Source organism: Oncorhynchus clarkii, chromosome 7 (assembly GCF_045791955.1).
Source record: "Oncorhynchus clarkii lewisi isolate Uvic-CL-2024 chromosome 7, UVic_Ocla_1.0, whole genome shotgun sequence".
Lineage (NCBI taxonomy): Eukaryota > Metazoa > Chordata > Actinopteri > Salmoniformes > Salmonidae > Oncorhynchus > Oncorhynchus clarkii.
The window spans coordinates 71952767-71978685 of record NC_092153.1 but is presented as its reverse complement, the minus strand read 5'-3'; the positions used below and the strand labels follow the sequence as shown (position 1 = coordinate 71978685).

The 25919-nt window shown below is 43.7% G+C and overlaps 1 protein-coding gene across 1 annotated transcript in view; it reads left to right on the top strand.

Annotated features, from left to right (window-relative positions):
• The first annotated feature begins 1185 nt into the window (after positions 1-1185).
• The window catches only part of LOC139413799 (plexin-A1-like), a 311289-nt gene continuing 286555 nt past the window's right edge, over positions 1186-25919 (top strand). Inside the window, exon 1 of the mRNA XM_071161567.1 lies at positions 1186-2592. Coding sequence (XP_071017668.1) covers positions 1411-2592 — 1182 coding nt within the window. The 5' untranslated portion in view covers positions 1186-1410. The remainder of the gene's footprint in view (positions 2593-25919) is intronic.

Sequence of the window (25919 nt, the reverse complement as noted above, 5' to 3'; positions counted from 1 at the left end):
TCGGTTTGGATGGGAAGCAGATAATTAACATCTGACTGCTGGGAGTGGATGACTGAGTTGGGTTGGCTGGAGTGGAGGGTTGGGTTGGCTGGAGTGGAGGACTGGGTTGGGTTGGCTGGAGTGGAGGACTGCGTTGGGTTGGCTGGAGTGGAGGACTGGGTTGGGTTGGCTGGAGTGGAGGACTGGGTTGGGTTGGCTGGACTGGATGACTGGGTTGGGTGGGCGAGCAATACTTTGGCTGGAGTGGAAAACGTGTTTTGCATTATTGGAGCCGCAACAACAGACAACGACAACAACTGCAATGTATCTCTCTGGGATGTGTGTGGTATACGTGTCTCAAATCTAGATCCATCTCATTCATTCATTTTCTTCTAGCTTATATTGTACTCTACATCCTGATTGCAGCATAAGGGTGCTGAATCATCATTGTTTTTACTCTACCTCCCTCAGGGTAGCAAACATGTTTTGGCAATCAGAGAGCTGCAGATCTGCCACAGATTAAAAGCGAACCATGCCTCGATGCTATTGACAGAACAAGGCCCTAATTGGGAGAAGAGGGGGATGTTGGGTAGTCTCCTGATACCACATACAGCAACCCACACACTGGGAGGCCTGGGAGGGAGCAGACCTGGATACAACTTGCGGGGTTTCAATAGAAAAAAACAAGTTTTATAGTCGCATGCACTGAATAATTGTAGTAAAATTTGTTGTTTTACAGGGTTAAGTGCCTTGCCTTGGGCACATCAACAGATGTTTTACCTTGTCTGTTCCGGTATTTGAACCAGGGACCTTTCAGTGACTGGCCCAATGGTCTAACCACAAGCTTGCTGCCGTCTGTATGGCGCCCCCTCTGGCAATTTTCTAAGCAGACCATCTCCGATCCTTCACGATACTGTTGAACTTATGAAATATTAATGGCAGGAAGTTGTGTGTCTTAAACTCATTGCCGTGTGACTCATTATTGTACTGTGCATTTTGTAATCCTCCTGTGACTCTCGTTAGCTATCTTCCTTCATAATGCAGTCACGGATATCACTTTGCATCATTAATCTGGGGTGGGTGAATTCCCTACTAACTTTTGTCTAAATTTAGCAGTGCATCTCATCTGCTTATCGGCTCTCCGGCTGATGCATAATCAATAGGAAATGTTCCATTGCGACTCATAATGTGTTTTTTTTATTGCAGGGCTCTCACCCGTGCTGCTGTGGATGATGCTCTGGATGAAAACTCATAACACAGAGAGAAAGACACTGGATAAATAGGAGCTTTCCCCCTCTTCCCCTCGGCCCATCCAGCCTCCTTCCAGGGGAATATAAGCTAGGACATAAACAGATCAGGACTAGGTGACGGAGTGAACCCACCCACCTTCCCCATCCCTTCCCCCAGACTTGTCTCCTGCAACCCCCAGATATGTGGCCCCTATTGAGGTCACTCGTTGCCCCTCGCCTGGGGAACCTGCTCCTTCTGGGGGTGCTGGTCCTCTTGACAGTCCCGTCCTTGACCAGAGGTCAACCCCAGCCCTTCAAATCCTTCTCTCCACCAGACTGGGGGCTGACACACCTGGCCATCCACAACAAGACGGGTGAGGTTTACGTTGGCACGGTCAACTGGATCTTCAAGCTCTCTAGCAACCTTACCAAGCTGCGGAGCCACATGACTGGCCCCGTGGCGGATAACGAGAAGTGCTATCCCCCGCCCAGTGTCCAGTCGTGCCCCCACGACCTTGCCCAGACCAACAACGTCAACAAGTTGCTTCTCATCGACTATGCCCAGAACCGACTCATCGCCTGCGGGAGCACCTCCCAGGGAATCTGTCAGTTCCTCAGGCTGGACGACCTGTTCAAACTGGGTGAGCCGCACCACCGTAAGGAGCACTACCTGTCCAGCGTGACCGAGTCTGGCACCATGTCTGGGGTCATCATCACATCCCAGCACAGCCCCGCCAGCAAGCTCTTCATCGGCACACCCATTGACGGCAAGTCCGAGTATTTCCCCACGCTCTCCAGCCGCAAGCTGATGTCCAACGAGGAGAACGCTGACATGTTCAGCTTTGTCTATCAGGATGAGTTTGTCTCCTCGCAGCTCAAGATCCCTTCGGACACTCTCAGCAAATTCCCTGCATTTGACATCTACTATATCTACGGCTTCAGCAGCGAACATTTTGTCTACTACCTGACCATGCAGCTGGACACTCAGCTCACTTCGCCTGACGCCTCTGGTGAACAGTTCTTCACATCCAAGATTGTCCGCCTCTGTGTGGATGACTCAAAGTTCTACTCGTACGTGGAGTTCCCCATCGGCTGCACCAAGGATGGGGTGGAGTATCGTCTCGTCCAGGACGCCTACCTCAGCCGTCCCGGCAAGCAGTTGGCTGACTCCTTAGGAATTTCCGAAGACGAGGACATCCTGTTCACTGTGTTCTCCCAGGGCCAGAAGAACCGGGCCAAGCCGCCCAAGGAGTCAGCCCTGTGCCTGTTCACACTGCGCCGCATCAAGGAGAAGATCAAGGAGCGCATCCAGTCCTGCTACCGGGGAGAGGGGAAACTCTCACTACCCTGGCTGCTCAACAAGGAACTGGCCTGCATCAACTCAGTGAGTCCTGTGGCCTTCTTAACGCTACTGATCTCGATCTGATTCAGTTCTGCTATGCCTACATCACAACTCAGTGAGTCCTGTGGCCCTCTGAATACATTTACATTTGAGTAATTTTGCATAAGCTCTTATCCAGGGCAACATACAGTTAGTGCATTCATCTTAAGATAGCTAGGTGGGACAACCACATATCACAGGGGTAGCAAGTATATTTTTCCTCTCAAGAAGTTATCAGCAAAGTTAGTGGTAGTAGGAAAAGACAAACAATATTGATCTCTATCTGATTCTCTGATTCAATTCTGCTATGCCCCACAAATTCGGGCCTCTTTGATTCCTATTATGTATTTTCAGAGAGTATTGAACATGAGGCCTAAGCTCTGTAATGGCACACCTTGTGGTTAGACAAGGGCAAGGCATACTGTAATCTCACTGAACATCTGTCAAACTTGAAGAGACCATAGTTTCAGCCGAATCAAATTTTATTTGTCACATGCGCCTAATACAACAGGTGTCGACCTTACCATGAAATGCTCATTTACAAGCCCTTAACCAACAATGCAGTTCAAGAAATAGTTAAGAAAATATTAACTAAATGAACTAAAGTCAATTTAAAAAAAGTAAAGCAATAAAATTAGATAACAATAACGATGCTATATACAGGGTCAATGTGCTGTGGTACAAGAAGGTTGAGGTAGTTGGTACATGTAGGTTGGGGTAAAGTGACTATGCATAGATAGTAAACAGCAAGTAGCAGCAGTGTAAAAACAAAGGTGGGGGGTCAATCTAAATAGTCCAGGTGGCCATTTGATTAATTGTTCAGCAGCCCAGACTTGGCTCTGCGGTACCACTTGCTGTGCGGTAGCAGTAAAAATAGTCTATGACTTGGGTGACTGGAGTCTTAGACAGTTTTGTGGGCCTTCCTCTGACACCGCCTAGTATATAGGTCTTGGATGGTAGGAAGCTAGGCCCCAGTGGTATATTGGGCCATACGCACTACCCTCTGTAGCGCCTTACAGACAAACGCCATACCAGGCGGTGATGCAACCGGTCAGGGTCCTCTCGATGGTGCAGCTGTATAACTTTTTGAGGATCTGGGGACCCATGTCAAATCTTTTCAGGGGGGGGGGGTGTTGTGCCTTCTTCACAACTTTCTTGGTATGTTTGGACCATGATAGTTTGTTGGTGATGTGGAAGCCAAGGAATCTCTCAAAACACTCCACTACTGCTGCGTCAATGTTAATGGTGGCCTGTTCTGCCCTCGTTTTCCTCTAGTTCACGATCATCTCCTTTGTCTTGCTCACGTAGAGGGAGAGGTTGTTGCCCTGGCACCACATTGCAGGGAGTACAGGAGGGAACTAAGCACGCACCCCTGTGGGGCCCCGGTGTTGAGGATCAGCGTGGCAGATGGGTTGTTGCCTACCATGGCTACCGACTTGAGTGCTCTGGGTTGGTTATCATTTAGGCAGGTTTCCTTCGCGTTCTTGGGCACAGGGACTATGGTGGTCTGCTTGAAACATGTGGGTATTACAGACTCGGTCAGGGAGAAGTTGAAAATATAATGGAAGACACTTGCCAGTTGGTCCGTGCATGGTCTGAGTACATGCTCTGGTAGTCCGTTTGGCCCCACGGCCTTGTGATTGTTGACCTGTTTATAGGTCTTTCTCACATCTGCTACGGATAGCGTGATTACACTGTGGTCCGGAACGGCTGGTGCCCTCATGCATGCTTCAGTGTTGCTTGTCTCGAAGCGAGCATAAAAGGCATTTAGCTTGTCTGGTAGGCTTGTGTCACTGGGCAGTTCGCGGCTGAGTTTCCTTTTATAGTTCAAAATAGTTTGAAAGCCCTGCCACATCTGACAAGCAAAAGAGCTGGTGTAGTCGGATTCAATCTTATTCCTGTATTGACGCTTTGCCTGTTTGATGGTTTGTCTGAAGGCATAGCAGGATTTCTTATAAGCGTCAGGATTAGTGTCCTGCTTCTTGAAAGCGGCAGCTCTAGCCTTTAGCTCGGTGCGGCTGATGCCTGTAATCCATGGCTTCTGGTTGGGATATGTACGTACGGTCACTGTGGGGATGACGTTATCAATGCACTTACTGATGAAGCCGGTGACTGAGGTGATATACCATTGGATATCACCTCAGTCCTGGCAATGCCATTGGATGAGTCACGGAACATATACCACTCTGTGCTAGCAAAAAGTCCTGTGGCATACCATCCGCGAGTTCTGACCAATTCCATATTGAGAGAGTAACTGGTACTTCCTACTTTAGTTTTTGCTTGTAAGCAGGAATTAGGAGGATAGAGTTATGGTCAGATTTTCCAACTGGAGGGAGAGATTTGTATATGTCTCTGTGTGTGGCGTAAAGGTAAAAGTCAAGTTTTTTTTTTCTCTGGTTGCATGTGACATGCTGGTAGAAATAAGGTAAAACAGATTTAAGTTTGCCAGCTTTAAAGTCCTCGGCCACTAGGAGCGCAACTTCTGAATGAGCATTTTCTTATTTGCTTATGGCCTTATAAAACTTGTTGAGTGCGGTCTTTGTTGCTGCATGGGTTTGTGGCGGTAAATAGATGGCTACGAATAATATAGTTGAACTCTCTTGGTAGAAAATGTGGTCTACAGCTTATCATGAGGTACTCTACATTAGGCATGCAGTTCTCGAGACTTCTTTAATATTAGACATCATGCACCAGCTGTTATTGACAAATGGACACAACCTTGCCTCTTGTCTTACCAGACATAGCTGTCAGCTACCCAGCCAGCTCTATGCTCTTCGTGTCGTTGTTCTAGAGCTTTTGGCAACATACAGTGGGGCAAAAAAGTATTTAGTCAGCCACCAATTGTGCAAGTTCGCCCACTTAAAAAGATAAGAGGCCTGTAATTTTCATCATAGGTACACTTCAACTATGACAGACAAAATGAGAAAAAAAAATCCAGAAAATCTCATTTGTAGTATTTTTTATGAATTTATTTGCAAATTATGGTGGAAAATAAGTATTTGGTCAATAACAAAAGTTTCTCAATACTTTGTTATATACCCTTTGTTGGCAATGACAGAGGTAAAACGTTTTCTGTAAGTCTTCACACACTGTTTTCACACACTGTTGCTGGTATTTTGGCCAATTCCTCCATGCAGATCCCCTCTAGAGCAGTGATGTTTTGGGGCTGCTGCTGGGAAAGATGGACTTTCAACTCCCTCCAAAGATTTTCTATGGGGTTGAGATCTGGAGACTGGCTAGGCCACTCCAGGACCTTGAAATGCTTCTTACGAAGCAACTCCTTCGTTTCCCGGGAGGTGTGTTTGGGACCATTGTCATGCTGAAAGACCCAGCCACGTTTAATCTTCAATGCCCTTGCTGATGGAAGGAGGTTTTCACTCAATCTCACGATACATGGCCCCATTCATTCTTTCCTTTACACGGATCAGTCGTCCTGGTCCCTTTGCAGAAAAACAGCCCCAAAGCATGATGTTTCCACCCCATGCTTCACAGTAGGTATGGTGCTCTTTGGATGCAACTCAGCATTCTTTGTCCTCCAAACACGCCGAGTTGAGTTTTTATTTTGGTTTCATCTGACCATATGACATTCTCCCAATCTTCTTCTGGATCATCCAAATGCTCTCTAGCAAACTTCAGACGGGCCTGGACATGTACTGGCTTAAGCAGGGGGACACGTCTGGCACTGCAGGATTTGAGTCCCTGGCGGCGAAGTGTGTTACTGATGGTACGCATTTGTTACTTTGGTCCCAGCTCTCTGCAGGTCATTCACTAGGTCCCCCCGCGTGGTTCTGAGATTTTTGCTCACCGTTCTTGTGATCATTTTGACCCCACGGGGTGAGATCTTGCGTGGAGCCCCAGATCGAGGGAGATTATCAGTGGTCTTGTATGTCTTCCATTTCCTAATAATTGTTCCCACAGTTGATTTCTTCAAACCAAGCTGCTTACCTATTGCAGATTCAGTCTTCCCAGCCTGGTGCAGGTCTACAATTTTGTTTCTGGTGTCCTTTGACAGCTCTTTGGTCTTGGCCATAGTGGAGTTTGGAGTGTGACTGTTTGAGGTTGTGAACAGGTGTCTTTTATACTGATAACAAGTTCAAACAGGTGCCATTAATACAGGTAACGAGTGGAGGACAGAGGAGCCTCTTAAAGAAGAAGTTACAGGTCTGTGAGAGCCAGAAATCTTGCTTGTTTGTAGGTGACCAAATACTTATTTTCCACCATAATTTGCAAATAAATTCATAAAAAAATCCTACAATGTGATTTTCTGTTTTTTTTTTTTTTTTTTTTTGTCTGTCATAGTTGAAGTGCACCTATGATGAAAATTACAGGCCTCTCATCTTTTTAAGTGGGAGAACTTGCACAATTGGTGGCTGACTAAATACTTTTTTGCCCCACTGTATGTGTGCTGTTGAAATATACTACAGTTATACTGTAATTCTATAACAGGCTATACATTGGAATGCTATACAATTAATAGCTAGCCTGCTGACCTCTGACATTGTGCTTTGCCTTGGGCCTTTCTCAACACCTCTCTGCCATGATGCTGGCATTTAGGTTCAGTCCCATTCGACAACTTTTCCCTGGGGCCATCTTTAGAACAGTGTTAATTAGCGAGAGGCGCTGTGACGCGTCTTGACTGAACCCAGTTCCCATACTCACCCTGCTTTCTTCCTGGAACCTCTGAGTGATTTGATTTAGTCCAACAGGGACATCATTAGCCCTGTCCCTGGAATTTGTGAAATGTCACTCAAACGAATGGCTGAGGCACGCACACACAAACTCAGACACTAATTCATTGAGAGAGGGTTGATCGGATGCTGTATGCAGTGCTAGGCCCCACAGGGAAGACAGAGGCTTGGCTGGGTTTCCCCCCACTGATCCACCGTGCGTGGCATTACAGAGCACACCCACACCAGGCTGAGATGAATGCAATACACAGTCAATCTCGCTCGCTTGTTCATTCACTCTCGGTGGGTACAGCTGTACACCTTATTTTTTATTTTTTTTTATTTTGCCTTTATTTAACTAGGCAAGTCAGTTAAGAACAAATTCTTATTTTCAATGACGGCCTAGGAACTGTGGGTTAACTGCCTGTTCAGGGGCAGAACGACAGATTTGTACCTTGTCAGCTCGGGGGTTTGAACTTGCAACCTTCCGGTTACTAGTCTCTAACCACTAGTCTACCCTGCCGCCCCATATGGTCATAATGGTGTTGAAATGGGTACAGCTGTACACCCTATACAGTGGTTCCTGCGAGCTTGCACCGCGGGACTTAGAGGTACCCAGCGTCATGGCTTCATTGATCCAGACCACCACAAGGTGGTGATTCCAATGATGGTTCCAATGGTGAATTTTGATGTGTGCCACTGGTCCCTGAGTGAGGATGGCTGACAAAATGTACAATTGAGAGGAATATGTTAATGTAGAGACAAACGTTTGTGCATATTTTTTTTTCATAAAGTGAATTTACGAAAATCTCTATTTAGCAAGTTATCTGACTAGCTAACATTAGCCAGCTAGCTAGTGTTGGGAGAATGAATTTGTAATTTGTGTTGTTTAATGCTTTAGGGACTCCTGGGAAAACCAGGCTGTCGTCTTGTGAAACAGTGGATGTAAAGAATCTAGCTAGCTAAAGCATTTACTGCAAATCGAATATACAATTGTGTAATCTTGCCTTGCAGTGCAGATGAAGTAACATAGCTAGCTAACTATTTACTTGCTTATTGCGTAGTGGAGGATAAAATATCTGTATGCCTATGGATGTGTAGCCAATCTGTGTATGGACCCTGAAATGTATGAATATTAGTTCAGAACTATGAATCTCTGCTATCATAGTTGTTGTATCAACTTCAAGTCTGAATGTCATTAATGAAGCCTATGTGTAACCAGTGTGAAATGGCTAGCTAGTTAGCGGGGTGCGCGCTAATAGCGTTAAAATCGGTGACATCACTTGCTCTGCGACCTTGAAGTAGTTGTTCCCCTTGCTCTGAGCGATGGGTAACGATGCTTCGAGGGTGGCTGTTGTCGATGTGTGCAGAGGGTGTCTGGTTCGAGCCCAGGTAGGGGTAAGGAGAGGGACAGAAGCTATACTGTTACATATTGATAGAGTAGAATGTAATAACTTTATTGTGCCAAGGATGCAAGTCCTATATACATGTACTGTGGAGATTCCCACATTGTAGCCTGTTCGTTGAATATATTCACTGATCATGTACTCTTCCTTGGCAAATAAAGGTGCAGTTCAGGTATGAATCTCTGAGACATTATTTTTCAGTCATATCAAAGTCCATTATTTGAATGATGCTGTGTCTGCATGTATGTATTACAATTATACACTTCAGTGTTTACCACTCCTGGTCCTGGGACATCAATGATTACATATTGTAACTATGCAATAGACTAGAAACATGATTGATTTGTAATTCATATATACAGAAAAAAACTATGCATATCTAACTCCCTTCATCTGCATTAATCTGAGGACACAGGATACTATTCCAATCTGTGGAGAACGTGAAACGCTTTATTGAAAGAAGTTCATTATCCAGGTGTTATAAATACATAAAATGTATTATAATTATGATAATTGTAATATTATAAATACGTTCAGTCTGTACTTCAATGCACATATGGTGTGCATTATAAAACAGGGAAGAAAGACGAGGTGGGGAGAGAGGTATAGAAGACAGAAAGGGAAAGAGGTAAGAACAGCGGTAGACAGCATATGATTAATGAATTACAGTGCTACCCTAATATTCTCTCAGTTCATCACAATTGTGGTGTCTCCTAACCAGCCTTGGGCCCCCAGTTTGCCAAAAGGTTATCTTAAGAACGGGTGACGTGGCGATGACGGGACTTCTTCTCACGTCAAAACATACCTGCAGACGAGTGACAGATGGATAGAGAGATGGCATGATTAAGCCTTCTTCTCTAACATGGTCAGTCACTCTGGGACTACTACATCTATGTCTGTAAAGCATCTCTTTAATAATACTTCCTCTTGACCCGAGGAAGTGACATCTCACCTATGATCATGCTGTGCCCTCTGTGTCAGCCAGTTCAGATGCGGGAGGGGTTCACCAAAACAGCTGATCTAACCTAGAGGATTTAGGGAGAAGGAGGACAGGGATAAAGTGAAGAAGAGAGACTGTTGTTGTGTGTGTGTGTGTGTGGTCTCACCTGGTGTCCACACTAAGTGGCTACAGAGTACTTTAGGCTGAAAAACAGACATGAGGACAAACAGTAGAAGATAATTTCAATAGAAGATATTGTATGTGCCGCAGACACCTACCGGAGTGTACCTGAAACATTTAAATATAGAGGGCTATGTGTCTCACCACTTGGTTATTGCCAGGCTAACCCCCAGGGAAACCATGACTTGGCAGCAACAGATAATCCAGTGAAAACTAGTGTGTTTATGTGGTGTAAACCTGAAAATTAGCAGCTGACATTTAAGGTATTTTTAATTAATGCATGTGAGACAGGTTCCATGTACAACAAGACAGGTAGAGATGGAGAAAAAGAACACAGAGCAGTTATGGTTATGGACACTTTTGCCAGCAATAAAGCTTCCACGCTCACTGTCCGAGGAACAGGACATCTGGCAATGTCAACATTTTTGAACCCTTTATCAGCTCGCACTCTGAAAGTAAAGAAAACAATAACTGAGATATGACCGTTCAATCTAAAGCAGCAGATGATTTTTAGGATACGTCAATACAGCCCAGTGCTGCTTACCTGAGATGACGTCTTCGTAGGTGTCCGCTTTCACTTCCTTTGTGTCGGAAAAAAGTTGCTTTCAGAACAATTATTTTTGATTGAAAATAAAAAAGGTTTTGCTCTCGACAAAAAGACACATGACATGTACCTCCATAGCATAAAACAATTTGCCTGTGAATAACCACATCTTCACACAAATGTGCAAACGTGTATGCAGAATTCTTGACGCACAACCGAAGATGCTGCCATATCCTGACAGTACACCCACAAGCGAGCCACTCAGGAGCGGAATGATGTGTGGAAGAGGAAAAGGAATGAGATGGGAACAACAATTTGTTGCAAATTGGGGCGGAGGGCTAATAGCTGAAAAATAGACTTTTCAACCTTTACTAAAGAATAGTCTAAAAGCCGAGCTAGGTGTGCAAATCCAACCTCCTATCACAGACCAGATTTGCCCTAACAAACAAAGGGTAGCTTGTTGCTCAATGTAATAAAGTAATGACTTTCAAATAAGTTACCTTACATGTTATGTTGGCTGACAATTTGTTAGCTACGCTGTCCTTACAAACGACATAGCAAATCATTACTGCAGTATGTACCGGTATGTTAGCTAGCTACCTAACGTTAGTAGTTATACATCAAACTTGCCAGTATGTTAACTATATTTTATCTAAATACCCAACGTTTATTGACTTGATTATTCTCGTCATTCTTAGCTTAGTTAAATGGTGTAGTTGTTGTGCTTTCTCAATGGACATTCGAGTGCTTTCGTAAATTCGCTCTGGCTATCTGTAGGCTGGACAATAAAACAAGTCAAGAATCACCCAAGGCTGAAAAACAGCTTAACGTCTCTGGGATTGTTCGGGACGCTAGCGTCCCACCTCGCCAACAGCCAGTGAAATTGCAGGGCGCCAAATTCAAAACAATAAATCTCATAATTAAAATTCCTCAACCATACAAGTATTTTACACCATTTTAAAGATACACTTCTCGTTAATCCAACCACAGTGTCCGATTTCAAAAAGGCTTTTCAGCGAAAGCAGAACATATCATTATGTTAGGTCAGCAACTAGTCACAGAAAGCATTCAGCCATTTTACAACCAAAGAGAGGTGTCACAAAAAACAGAAATATAGATACAATTAATCACTAACCTTTGACGATCTTCATCAGATGACACTCCCAGCACTCAATGTTACACAATACATGTATGTTTTGTTCGATCAAGTTCATATTTCTATCCAAAAACCTCAGTTTACATTGGCGCCATGTTCAGAAATGCCTCAAACATCCTGAGAAATTGCAGAGAGCCACATCAAATAACAGAAACACTCACTCATCATAAACTTTGATGAAAGATACATGTTTTACATATAATTAAAGATAAACTTGTTCTTAATGCAACCGCTGTGTCAGATTTCAAAAAAGCTTTATGGCAAAAGCACAATATTCAATAATCTGAGAACAGCGTTCAGCCACAAAAGTAAGCCATACAGTTACCCGCCAAATTGTGGAGTCAACAAAAGTCATAAATAGCATTATCAATCTTCACTTACCTTTGCTGATCTTCATCGGAATGCACTCCTAGGACTCCCACTTCCACAAGAAATGTTTGTTTTGTTCGATTACGTCCATATTTATGTCCGAAAACCTCAGTTTTGTTCGCACATTTAGTTCACTATGTGTGAGCGCAAAATCCAGACCTAAAGTCAAGAGTTCCATTACAGTTTGTAGAAACATGTCAAATGATGTTTACAATCAATCCTTAGGGTCTTTTTATAATAAATCTTCAATAATATTCCAACCGGACAATAGCATTTTCATTGCAGAGGAAAAAGAAGGAACGGCGCTCCCGCATGACCGCGCAGTAAACAACTGATTGGCCACAGCCTAGTCCACTTGTTGAAACAGCTCTTATTCGACCCCCTTCCACAATAGATGCCTCAAACAACTTTCTAAAGACTGTTGACATCTGCTGGAAGCCTTGGGAAGTGCAATCTGGCCCCATAGACACAGCATATTGGATAGGCACGTTCTTAAACTGGAGCACGAGCCCATAGCAAATTAATGGAATCAAATGTTCGCAGAGCCTGTTTTGACTGGAGTGATGCTTAGAATTCCATTAAGTATGTATTCCTGTGGAATACGTCACTGCATCGCAGTGCTAGCTGTGCAACCAGAGACTCTGGGTTCGAGCCCAGGCTCTGTCACAGCCGGCCGCGACCGGGAGGTCCATGGGGCGACGCACAATTGGCCAAGCATCGTCCGGGTTAGGGAGGGTTTGGCCTGTAGGGATATCCTTGTCTCATCGCGCACTAGCAACTCCTGTGGCGGGCCGGGCGCAGTGCGTGCTGACCAGGTCGCTAGGTGTACGGTGTTCCCTCTGACACATTGGTGAGGCTGGCTTCCGGGTTGGATACACGCTGTGTTAAGAAGCAGTGCGGCTTGGTTGTGTTGTGTTTCGGAGGACGCATGACTCTCGACCTTCGTCTCTCTCGAGCCCGTACGGGAGTTGTAGCGATGAGACAAGACAGTAACTACTAACAATTGGATACCACGAAATTGGGGAGAAAAAGGGGGTAAAAAAAAGAATTACAAATATATATATTCCTATATATTTTACCACTGCAATCTGTTCATCGGATGAAACTGGGAAAAAATCTACTTGTGTAGAAAGAACGTCTAGAAAGTCAACATCCGCACCTCGATGGTGTCAAATGTGACTTATATTTCTGGTCTGGTCTTTATTTCTCGCTGCCCCGACTTTGCATAATTAGAAAGAGGAGATTCTCCTGATTTGAAAATGGTGCCTGTGTAACAGTTTTGCTTCTGTCCCTCTCCTCGCCACTACCTGGGCTCGAACCAGGGACCCTCTGCACAAATCGACAACAGCCACCCTCGAAGCATCGTTACCCATCTCTCCACAAAAGCTGCAGCCCTTGCAGAGCAAGGGGAGCAACTACTTCAAGGTCTCAGAGCGAGTGATGTCACCGATTGAAATGCTATTAGCATTTACCCCGCTAACTAGCTAGCCATTTCACACCGGTTACACCCGATTTGAAAAATACAAAATATACACAGTGAGATATTTGGTGAAATAGACCAGCATGCTTCTCCGTAGGAAAACAACAGGGGGAGCTCAGCGTTCCAAGGGAAACATTTTCCAAATATACACATTGCGAGATATTTGGCGAAAATAGACAGTCAGGCCTATATTTCCCCCACAGAAAACAATGGAAAGACCACAGAGTTCCAATTATTATTTTTGTTGTTTACATTCTAACTATAAAACAACGCGAGCAGGTCTCAATAGGGTTTCGTTTTTCTCTGAATTGAAACACCATAATATTAATCTAATTAATTAAGCCACATTTCTTCAAATCAATCCCATATACTATGTTATTACAAAAAATGTTTTAAATTCTATGGCAATGCCAATATGGAAAACAATCAAATGCTTCTCAAAGATTCCCTCTGGTGGTCAAACTAGCAATATCTTGCAGTAACAGAAGAAATGGCTGAGAATTCAATGACATGCCACAGAATGTTGCAGCAGCACGCAGGGTGTTCCGCAGTATGACACAACGTTTAAAGGAGGATCCACTGTATAGTCATAATGATGTTGAAATGAGTACAGCTGTACACACATGGTCATAATGATGCTGAAATGAGTACAGCTGTACACACATGGTCACAATGGTGTTGAAATGAGTACAGCTGTACACCTTAAATGGTCATAATGGTGTTGAAATGAGTACAGCTGTACACCTTAAATGGTAATAATAGTGTGTAAATGAGTACAGCTGTACACCTTAAATGGTCATAATGGTGTTGAAATGAGTACAGCTGTACACCTTAAATCAGGGGTGTCAAAGTCAAATGGACGGAGGGCCAAATAAAAAAATCAGCTACAAGACGAGGGCCGGACTGTTCGAATGTTCATTGAAAATTTTTTAAATGACGCATATAGTCTAGTGAACCTAATTGAACCTACTGAAAACCTAACAAATATATTACAATATGATCAGATAAATAAAGCAATATTTTCTTATGGCTCTGTCAGTAATCTTTAATTTTCAACAGACACAAAAGACAAATTTCCTTTATATAAATATCCCCATAACATGAACATTAAATGAAAGAAACCGGTATTCAAGGCACCATCAGTAGACTATATTTTCTATTTTAGCAAAAGTGGGCTAAATTTACTTCAAAGAAAAAACAATAATAGCAATTTTCTATCATCCACTCAACTGAAATATTTTTAAAATATAATTGGATTGAAATACAAAAAAATTAAGTGCAAAAATCTATTAATCAAAAACAACACTTTGTTTAAGGAGAAGTAACATGCAGTGAAAACAAATATTACATTTTAACTTTTAAACTTGAACTGAGTAAAAACTCTAAATATGTGATTGCACAGTAATGTTCACTTGTTTGAGGTTGAGGGTGATACTTGGTGGTGTCCCATCTTTTCCACAAGTTCATCAATGTTCGGGGTAAGGCTCTGAGCTGAAGAAATCCTCAGAATTGAGTGGAGGTGTTCAGCAGTAAGTCGACTTCTGTGTGATGTTTTGTTCAGGTTCATCAAAGAAAACAGTTGTTCACACAGGTATGTGCTGCCAAACATAGACAACGTTTGAGCAGCCTGGATGCGCAGCTGGGGCATTGTGCCGGGGAGGAAACGGGCGAACTCCGCAGCACCCACTGCCGCATATTTTGCCCTCAGTGCATCATTGCATTGGAGGTCAATCAACTCCATTTGGAGGTTTGGTGGTGAGCTTTCCACGTCAACAGCAAATGGGTTACCGAGCAGTTCCAACCTGCTTTTTTGTGCTTCAAAGTCAGCAAATCGGCGTCGAAAGTCAGCGGCAAGCATACCTATTTTATCAGCCAACTGTGTGCTCGGGAACGCACTGGTAGAGAGCTTCTCTTTCATGGTCTGGCAGCTGGGAAAGTGGCTCAAATTTTCTTTCCGCATCTGCGTCTCCCACAGAGTCAGTTTGGTTTTAAATGCCTTCACTGTACTGTACATATCAGAGATGACACGATCCCGACCCTGCAGCTGCAAGTTTATTGCATTCAGATGACTCGTAATGTCACACAGAAAAGCCATTTCACACAGAAACATTTCGTCTCGGAGTTGTGTTGTGTCTTTCCCTTTGCTGTCCAAGAACAGACAAATCTCCTCACGAAGCTCGAAACATCTTTGAAGCACCTTTCCCTGGCTTAGCCATCGCACCTCTGTGTGATAAGGCAAATCACCATGCTCCGTTTCTAACTCCGTCAGAAATGCCTTGAACTGGCGGTGATTCAAACCTTTGGCTCTGATAAAGTTAACTGTGCGCGTGATGATGCTCATTACATGCTCCATTTTCAAGGCTTTACCGCACAACGCTTCCTGGTGTATGATACAATGATAAGCTGTCAGCTCACCTGTCGCGTTTTCCTCTTGCATCTTTTCCCGTATCTTCGCCACCAGTCCGCTCCTGTGTCCACACATCGCAGGTGCTCCGTCGGTTGTCAAACCCACGAGTTTTTCCCAAGGCAGCTCCATCTCATTTACACATCTTGACACCTCTTCATACAAATCATGCCCCGTAGTTGTGCCATGCATAGGACGTAAAGCCAAAAACTCCTCTGTCACGCTTAGGTTGGAGTCCACTCCGCGGATGAAAATTGACAACTGGGCAATGTCAGAAATGTCGGTGCTCTCATCCACAGCCAAGGAATATGCAATAAAATCTTTTCCCTTTTTCACAAGCTGCTCTTTTAGATTGATGGACAACTGGTCTACTCTCTCGGCAATGGTGTTTCTGCTCAGACTCACATTTAAAAAGAGTTGCCTTTTTTCTGGGCAAACTTCGTCACAAACTTTAATCATGCAGTTTTTGATGAAATCCCCCTCCGTAAATGGCCGGGCTGATTTAGCGATCTCTTCTGCCAAAATAAAACTGGCCTTGACAGCAGCCTGGCCTTGTGATTTGGCTTTTTTGAACAGAGCCTGTCGAGATTTGAGGCCTCGTTTTAATTCCTCTGCCTTTTGTAGCCTTTGTTCCATGTCCATATTCTTGTTTTTGTCCGCGTGTTTCGTTTCATAATGTCGTCTCAGATTATACTCTTTCAGTACCGCCACACTTTCTCCACACAGAAGACACACAGGTTTTCCAGCTACCTTCGTGAACATATACTCCGACTCCCACCTTGTTTGAAACCCCCGGTTCTCAGTATCCACCTTCCGTTTTGCCATTTTTGATGGGTATCTGAAAGTTAATTTTACTGTGATGCTGACGACTGCTGTGCCAATAAATATTGAAATGAAGCAGCCTACTGCTCGGTGCGTCACCTTTGCATTGTGGGAAATGTAGTATTGGTGCGTGTAAAAGATCTGCGGGCTGCCGGCTTGCTGCGGGCCGGTTCTAATAATAAATCAAGATCATCCCAGGGGCCGTAAAAAACCTTCTTGCGGGCCGGATGTGGCCCGCGGGCCTTGACTCTGACATATGTGCCTTAAATGGTCACAATGGTGTTGAAATGAGTACAGATGTAAACACTACACACCATAAAGAAGGAAAGAAGGTTGTGAATAGCCTAGTTGAGTCCGCCAGTATGTCCTCTTTCAACCTAGAAAGGAGAGGGAGAGAGAAAAAGAGAGGGAGTTGTGAATGGCCCAGTTGAGGCACTCAGATTGTCCCCTCACTCCTCCTCTGCTGTAGATGATTTCCTGTTTCTCCTTTCTTTTCAACTCTTCTTCTCTCTCTGTTTCCCCCATTAGCGTTATTTTGACAATGGGCTATGGCTTTCTGTGTACAAATATCCTGTCCTCATGCACATCATTAAGGAGTAAACTATTATCCAAAGCCACTTTCTGTGATTTTTCTCCTAAATAACACTCCACACCCTGCGTAGTCAGCCAATCAGTCACACAGCTCATTCTGAATTCCTGCTTTTGAAGACCACTCGTTGCCAAAGCTCTCCTGCCCTGGTGGGAACTGTGATGAAATGGCTTCTACATTAAGCTGATTGGCTTGCCCTTGACCCCATGGTGACCCTAGGTCAGGCTTAGGTCAATGAGGACTCATTGAATCAAAGTTATCCTCTAGGCACAGGTCTTGAATCAGCATTCCGCTCCCCCACCTTTGAACCTCAACCATCAAAAACTGACCTTAGATCTGGAGGTGATTTCAGCCCATTGCTCCGGGAGGGGAAGATGAGGTCAGCAGTTGACCCTGGTGAAGAGCGGCTGGCAGGCGAGGCAGACGCAGGCAGGCCATAGGCTGTGCCCGTCAGCCTGCCAATCATGATGGATGGTCTTCTGTACTGTCAGCTCCCTTTGTTGTCCCTGCAAATGGACTGTGTGTGCCCACGTGGTGTTGTAAATATTTATTATGTAATTATTTTATCCTGTATCTTACTCACACACAGCTAGCGGAGGTGACCCCAGGAAGTGTCCTCAGGCCCTCATCTGTCTGAGTTTTATTAGTGATCCCATGACCTTCCACCACTCTGAGAGGGAATCGATAAAAAACATTTCCCCACTGCGGGGGAGGGAGGGAGAGAGAGCGAGGGAAAGTAGGAGAGGGCGAGGGAGAGAGACGGGGCGAGGGAGAGAGACGGGGCGAGGGAGAGAGACGGGGCGAGGGAGAGAGACGGGGCGAGGGAGAGAGACGGGGCGAGGGAGAGAGACGGGGCGAGGGAGAGAGACGGGGCGAGGGAGAGAGAGCGAGGGCGAGGGAGAGAGACGGGGCGAGGGAGAGAGAGCGAGGGCGAGGGAGAGAGACGGGGCGAGGGAGAGAGACGGGGCGAGGGAGAGAGACGGGGCGAGGGAGAGAGACGGGGAGAGGGAGAGAGATGGGGGAGGGTGAGGGAGAGAGACGGGGGGAGGGCGAGGGAGAGAGACGGGGCGAGGGAGAGAGACGGGGAGAGGGAGAGAGATAAATAGACTGGGAAAACAAGTGGATGGAGGATAATGAGAGAGATGGAGGGAGAGAGCGAGAGGGGAAGAAAAATGGTTGGAAGAAATAGTGAGCTAGAGAGCAATAGCCCTAGAAAGAGAGCAGGAACTAGCCTTCGCTGCCTATATCTGCTGAGAAAAGGGGGAGAGAAGTGGTTGCAGCAGATGAAGAGAGAGGAAAATAATGGTTAGATGGCTTGTACAGGCGTTCTGTAGCTATGTCTCCCAGCAGCTACACAGCAGCAACAGGAGATGGAGATGATTGAACGCATGCTCCAGCACAAATAATATTGGTGTCTGTCACCCTGGCGCTGTGCTGTCACCTTCACTGCAGCGCCTTTCCATCATCCACAAGTTGACAGGGAGGCCCTTTCTACTGCTGCCCCTGACCTGCCACGCCAGCTGGGGGTTGGTAGCATCCCAGAGGAAGCTCCACGTCAGGTGACATCTTGACATATATGCCTTTCAGTAAGTGAATAGGAGAATAACAATGGTGGAGAATATCCATTAGTATTGGCACGGTAGTGATTTTGTGTGTGTGTATGTGCACGCGCTCATGGAGTCTGTAATAGACTAACACAATACAAGACTACAACTCAATCCGTTCATCCATTTCTCTCTTTCTCTCGGTCCTCATTTTTGTCATTCATTCGAAAGTGTGTTTGCATGGTTCTTCATGACAAATTTCAGCATGTGTTTATCGCCATGTTCTTTTGACTGTATGTGTATACTATAACATCACTATTAAACTGAGATCTCCTCAAAGTGAGAGTGGATGTACGTCTCCTCTCCCCATGCAGGGAGTCTCTGGAGTGTGATAGTGCTGCAGATTAGCCTCCACTCCTGAGAGTGCATACAAAAGACACCGAATGCATCCCAAATGGCACCCTGCTCCCTGTATAGCCCTTGCTAAAGTAGTGGACCATTATAGTGAATAGGATGCCATTTGAGACGCTGTTTTAGAAGCCTCCGCTAAACTGATGTACATTACGATAAGCCTAGATAGGCTACTGAAGACTTTACACTAATACAATCCACTAACACTCACTCAATCTCTTTTAACTTCTTGCTCCTACTTGAGACGCAGATGTCTCAAGTAGACACCTGGAAATGCAAATGCGCTACGCTAAATGCTAAATGTACTCGTTAAAACTCAAACCTTTATCAAAATTCACATGCAGGGTATTGAATTAAAGCTACACTCGTTGTGAACCTAGCCAACAAGTCAGATTTTTAAAATGCTTTTCGGCGAAAGCATGAGAAGCTATTATCTGATAGCATGCAACACCCCAAAATGCCTGAATGCGATGTAAACAAAGATATAGCGTAGCCGGCGCTACACAAAACGCAGAAATAAAATATAAAACATTCATTACCTTTGACGAGCTTCTTTCTTGGCACTCCTATATGCCCCATAAACATCACTATTGGGTCTTTTTTTCGTTTAAATCGGTCCATATATACCCAAAATAGCTTTCTATGGAAGCTGTGTCATTCAGAAAAAAACATCGTTTTTAAACGCTGCGTCATTTTTTTAAATTAAAAAAGTCGACGATAAACTTTCACAAAACACTTCGAAATACTTTTGTAATCCAACTTTAGGTATTAGTAAACATTTATAATCTATCAAAATGATTACAGGGCGATGTATATTCAATAGCTCCTCGTCTGCAAATCAATGGCTGCCAATGTGCACATTCAAAACATCCTGGTGGAGACCGGAAGAAACAGAATCCAGTTAGTTGGATTTTCCAAGAAAAAACTCAATTGAAAATGACGACAATGGCGACATCGTGTGGAATCTGTATGAATTGCAGATCCATAATTAATTTTGTGCCCTTTTAACAACTCATGAAAGTGACTTATGGAAATTATTTTTAGCTTTCAGAGAGCAGTTTTTCTTGCGTTTTTCAATGAAACACACGATCTGTTATAGTCACAGCCGTGATTTAACCAGTTTTAGAAACTTCAGAGTGTTTTCTATTCACACATACTAATCATATGCATATACTATATTCCTGGCATGAGTAGCAGGACGCTGAAAAGTTGCGCGATTTTTAACAGAATGTTCGAAAAAGGAAGGGGTAGACTTTAGAGGTAGCACAGGTCAGTTCTAACTCATTTTCTGCTGATTTTGATCATGTAGCATGGCATTCAATTCAATATAACTTTATTTATTCCCCACTGAGGCAATTGTGGGGGAAATACAATTTTATTGAACTGTGTTGAGTTGGATAACGGTCCAATATCAGATTCAGAATTGACTGTGTTGCAAACAGACCTGTTTCAAATGCTATTCAAAATCATTTTAAATACTTGATTTAGCTTGGTTGGTGCAATGGAACCTATGGAACAGTCCTAAAAGTGCGATCAGTGTCAGAGGACGGCACTAAAAATTGTCAAAGACTCCAGCCACCAAAGTCATAGACTGTTTTCTCTGAGGTGCCGCTGCACCAAGTGTGTAACCAACAGGACCCTGAACAACTTCTACCCCCAAGCCATCAGACTGCTAAATAGTTAACCAAATCTGCACGGATCCTTTTTGCACTTTTTCGTCTCATCACGTACACTGCTGCTACTGTTTATTATCCTTTTATTCCTAGTTATATGTACATATCTACTTCGTACCCCTTCGTACTTGTACCCCGCCTATATAGCCATGTTATTGTTACTCATTGTGTATTTATATTATTATGGATTTTACTTTTCTATTTCTCTATATTCTTTCTCTCTACGTTGTTGGGAGGGGCGCGTAAGTAATAATTTCACTGTTAGCCTCCACTTGTTGTTTGCGTAGCATGTGATGATAATAAAATGTGATACTGATTTTAAACCCCGCCCATTTGGCACTCCAGGCAAGCTATAGCAAAAGCTTAAAGCTTTTTAAACCTAAGTCTGGTAAGACTATGATATTTACTACGTTTCAAAGGTCAGCCCAAGCAAAGCCAACTAATAACCTTGTTACATATATTTAAATATATTTGCCTTAAAGAGTCTGAGCGGTAATTATCATAATTGTAAAACATGGGACTATTCCTCTTCCCTTAATCAGAATAATGTGACGGTAAACGCACAGAGGTAATTAAGCATGATTAATTGGGACGACGACATTGACGACCACCGGATTATTCTTAGTTAATTGAGACGTAATGAGCTGAGCCGTGAGAATTACTAGGTTCAACTTATGGGAAAATATAGTAAACTAATATCATACATTCTTACAGTAAGTGTGAGTTACGTTGACTCTGTACCAGTACCCCCTGTATACAGCCTCGCTACTGTTATTTACTGCTGCACTTTAATTCTTCGTTTTTTTAGATCTATTTTTTTACTTAACACTTTTCTTACAAGCCCATAGCCAACAATGCAGTTTAAAGTAAGCATTTCACTGTTGTATTCGGCACGTGGCAAATACAATTTGATTTGATTTACTGCCAAACCAAGCACTCCATTGGAGGTGTGTCTACCTGTTTGTTCGCTTATGAGTGCATGTGTGTCTCTTTGTGCATGTGTGTTGAGCTTGTAAACAGTCTCACATTATCACACCACATATATTCTCATCCTATTGTGGTAGGAAAATACCATGCAAAACGGCCCCATACCGAGGTGTGTGTGCACCAGTGTTTGTGTGTGTGTTTGTGAGAGAGCCTCTGCCTATTGAAACAGAACAATAATCTCTTTAACAAGTGAATCTGAACAATATGACTAGTTAGTTAGTTGGGTGGGATTCTGCATTTGGAAGCAACATCTCTCTACCTCGCTCTCTCTCCCTCTCTATCTCTGTCTCTCTTTACCTCCCTACTCCACCCTCACTCTCTCTCTGCCTCTCACTCTTTCTCTTCCCCTCTGACAGTTCCCTCTCCGAGGAGTTTTTAGCTCACAAATCTCCAACCCCATGCTAATGATACTAATTGTGAGTGTAATTATGTATTGACCCTTGTGTGTGTGTGTGTGTGTGTGTGTGTGTGTGTGTGTGTGTTGCTTACTCACATCAGCTTAAAGCTCTTGAAGGTGGATGCAGATATCTGCCTACACCTACATTATTTGTGTCAATATTGATAGTGTGTATATACACTGAGTTTACAAAACATTAAGAACACCTTCCTAATATTGAGTTGCAGCCTCCTTTGCCCTCGGAACAGTCTCAATTCGTCAGGTCATGGATTCTACAAGGTGTTGAAAGTGTTCCAGAAGGATGCTGGCCCATGTTGACTACAATCTTTCTCACAGTTGTCAAGTTGGCTGGATGTCCTTTGGGTGGTGGATCATTCTTGATCCACACAGGAAACTGTTGAGCGTGAAAAATCCAGTAGCGTTGCAGATCTTGATACAAACAAACCGATGCGCCTGGCAAATCAAATTTGTGACAAATAAAATGTGCATCTACTACCATACCCCGTTCAAAGGCACTTAAATATTTTATCTTTCCCATTCACATGGGACGGCAGGTAGCCCAGTGGCTAGAGCATTGGGCCAGTAACTGAAAGGTTGCTGGATCGATTCCCTGTGCTGACAAGGTTAAAAAAAAATGTTCTGCCCTTGAAAAAGATCGTTAACTCACTGTTCCCCAGTAGGCCGTCATTGCAAATAAGAATTTGTTCTTAAAATACTTGTCTAGTTAAATAAAGGTTAAATACATTTTTTTTCATCAAACAGATCTTAATTGTCTCTAGGCTTACAAATCCTTCTTTAAAATGTCTTTCAACCTTCATCAACACTGACATCAGTAAGGGATCATAGATTTCACATGGATTCACCTGGTCACTTTTATGTTATGGAAGAGTTCTTAATGTTTTTACGTTTTTTTTGGACACTCAGTTTGTGTATGCCTGATTGGCTGTTTTGTAAGCTTTTGTGTGCATGTGTGCGTGTATATGTGTGTAAGGCTTGGGCACTATCCAGATTGTCATACCTTCATACCGACCTTGTCCGATTGGGGGATATTCGGTAAAACCGTCACTGAACAGAAGGGGCGCTATTTTCATACCCCACTGAGCCTCTGTAATCTGAAGGTTAACAAGTACATGTACAATCCCATAGAGAATGCTAACTAAATGCTAATGAGCGCAGTGCGAACATTTTATACAGTCTCTCACCAAAACTATTTGCAGGATGGACATCCCAGCTCATAGTTATACAAGTAACTAAAAAATACTACTCACAGTTTGCTGCACACACAAAACAAATATTAGACAGCAAGTCTCTTGATCCAGGAGGGGAATTCTCTGCTGATACAAAATTAAGCTTGATTTTGGAAGAAGCTAACCACTTAGCTAGATAGCTAACTAGCTACTAAATGAGCAAACAAAATGCACAACTGCAGAGGATTTAGCACATTTTAGACCGTTAACTTAATAGTTATGAGATATCTAGTTGGCAAACATTTAGTTGTGAATTCCATACTGTAACTAGATCACCTAGTGTGTGCTGCACAACAGTGACTCACAAGGCTCTTGTCTCTCGTCATTGTGTGCTTGTAAACCAACACCACGTGACTCGGGACTACCAGTACGCTTCATAATGAAAAATTATTTGACAGGTGAAATGAAGAACATGATATTGCAATAGTTGACTGCAGGTTATTTATTTAAAAAGTAGCTGGAAATATTCAAATGTATGAAAATGTTTCTAAAAAATTGTTTCAATGGTATTGATGCTAATTAAAAAACATTCCGTGCCTCTTCCCAAATACCCTAGTATACGGTATACTGCCCGTGCCTACTGTGTGTCATGGCACACAACGGTGGAGCGCTTACAGCTGTATTTGTCTCCCCCGTAGAGTGCAGTGCAATGGATTTAGTGTGAAATGGCTTGTTTCATCTACCCTTAGTGTGTGTGTGTGTGTGTGTGTGTGCATGCGTGTGTGTCTGTTTTTTTTATTAGAGACCATTCGATATATCAGGCCGATATTGCCTTTTCTAGTCTATCGCCCCTTCTCCATCGGATTTGCCGACAGTCCCTCTACATTGGAAAACTGCTTATCAAGATATTTACCATTCAAATGAAATTATGACCAATATGTTATGCCGTCAGATTGCTAAAAACACTTTCTAATTAATGCATACATGGCTGTCTGGGAAATTTTGTCATTACTTTTTAAAAATGTAATGATATTGAATATCAGCCTGAAATATTGACCATCGGCCTCTTTGACCCCCCAAAATTGGTAGCGGCCCTCTAGTTTCTATGCCTGATACTTTTACCATCGCTTATATTGTCAGAGAAACATGTTGAAAGTGGTTTGATACATTTGGGAAGCTGATACTGTACATGAAATGTTACCAATGTCTACAGTGCAATGCATGCTGACTTCCTAATGGAACATAACAGAATAACACATTGTGTATTTCTTGCAAGATATACTCACACACACTACCTACAGTTGAAGTCGGAAGTTTACATACACTTAGGTTGGAGTCATTAAAACTCGTTTTTCAACCACAACACAAATTTCTTGTTAACAAACTATAGTTTTGGCAAGTCAGTTAGGACATCTACTTTGTGATATGAAACAAGTAATTTTTCCAACAATTGTTTACAGACAGATTATTTCACTTATAATTCACTGTATCACAATTCCAGTGGGTCAGAAGTTAGTTTCGGCGGATAGTTTCAGAAATAGAGGGTCCAGATTGTCAAGCCCAGCTGATTTGTACGAGTCCAGGTTTTGCAGCTCTTTCAGAACATCTGCTATCTGGTTTGGGTAAAGGAGAACCTGGAGAGGCTTTGGCGAGTAGCTCCGGGGGGGGCGGAGCTGTTGGCCGAGGTTGGAGTAGCCAGAAGGAAGGCATGGCCAGCCGTTGAGAAATGCTTGTTGAAGTTTTCGATAATCATGGATTTATCGGTGGTGACCGTGTTACCTAGTCTCAGTGCAGTGGGCAGCTGGGAGGAGGTGCTCTTGTTCTCCATGGACTTCACAGTGTCCCAGAACTTTTTGGAGTTAGAGCTACAGGATGCACATTTCTGCCTGAAGAAGCTGACCTTTGCTTTCCTGACTGACTGCGTGTATTGGTTCCTGACTTCCCTGAACAGTTGCATATCGCGGGCAGTCAGGTCTGGAGTGAACCAAGGGCTATATCTGTTCTTAGTTCTGCATTTTTTGAACGGAGCATGCTTATCTAAAATGGTAAGGAAGTTACTTTTAAAGAATGACCAGGCATCCTCAACTGACGGGATGAGGTCAATGTCCTTCCAGGATACCCGGGCCAGGTCGATTAGAAAGGCCTGCTCACAGAAGTGTTTTAGGGAGCGTTTGACAGTGATGACGGGTGGTTGTTTGACTGCGGATCCGTAGCGGATGCAGGCAATGAAGCAGTGATCGCTGAGATCCTGGTTGAAGACAGCGGAGGTGTATTTGGAGGGCCAGTTGGTCAGGATGACGTCTATGATCTGGTTCATCCTTGTGAGCAATTTCCAAACGGCTGAAGGTACCACGTTCATCTGTACAAACAATAGTACGCAAGTATAAACACCATGGGACCACGCAGCCGTCATACCGTTCAGGAAGGAGACGCATTCTGTCTCCTAGAGATGAACGTACTTTGGTGCGAAAAGTGCAAATCAATCCCAGAACAACAACAAAGGACCTTGTGAAGATGCTGGAGGAAACAGGTACAAAAGTATCTGTATCCATAGTGAAACAAGTCCCATATCGA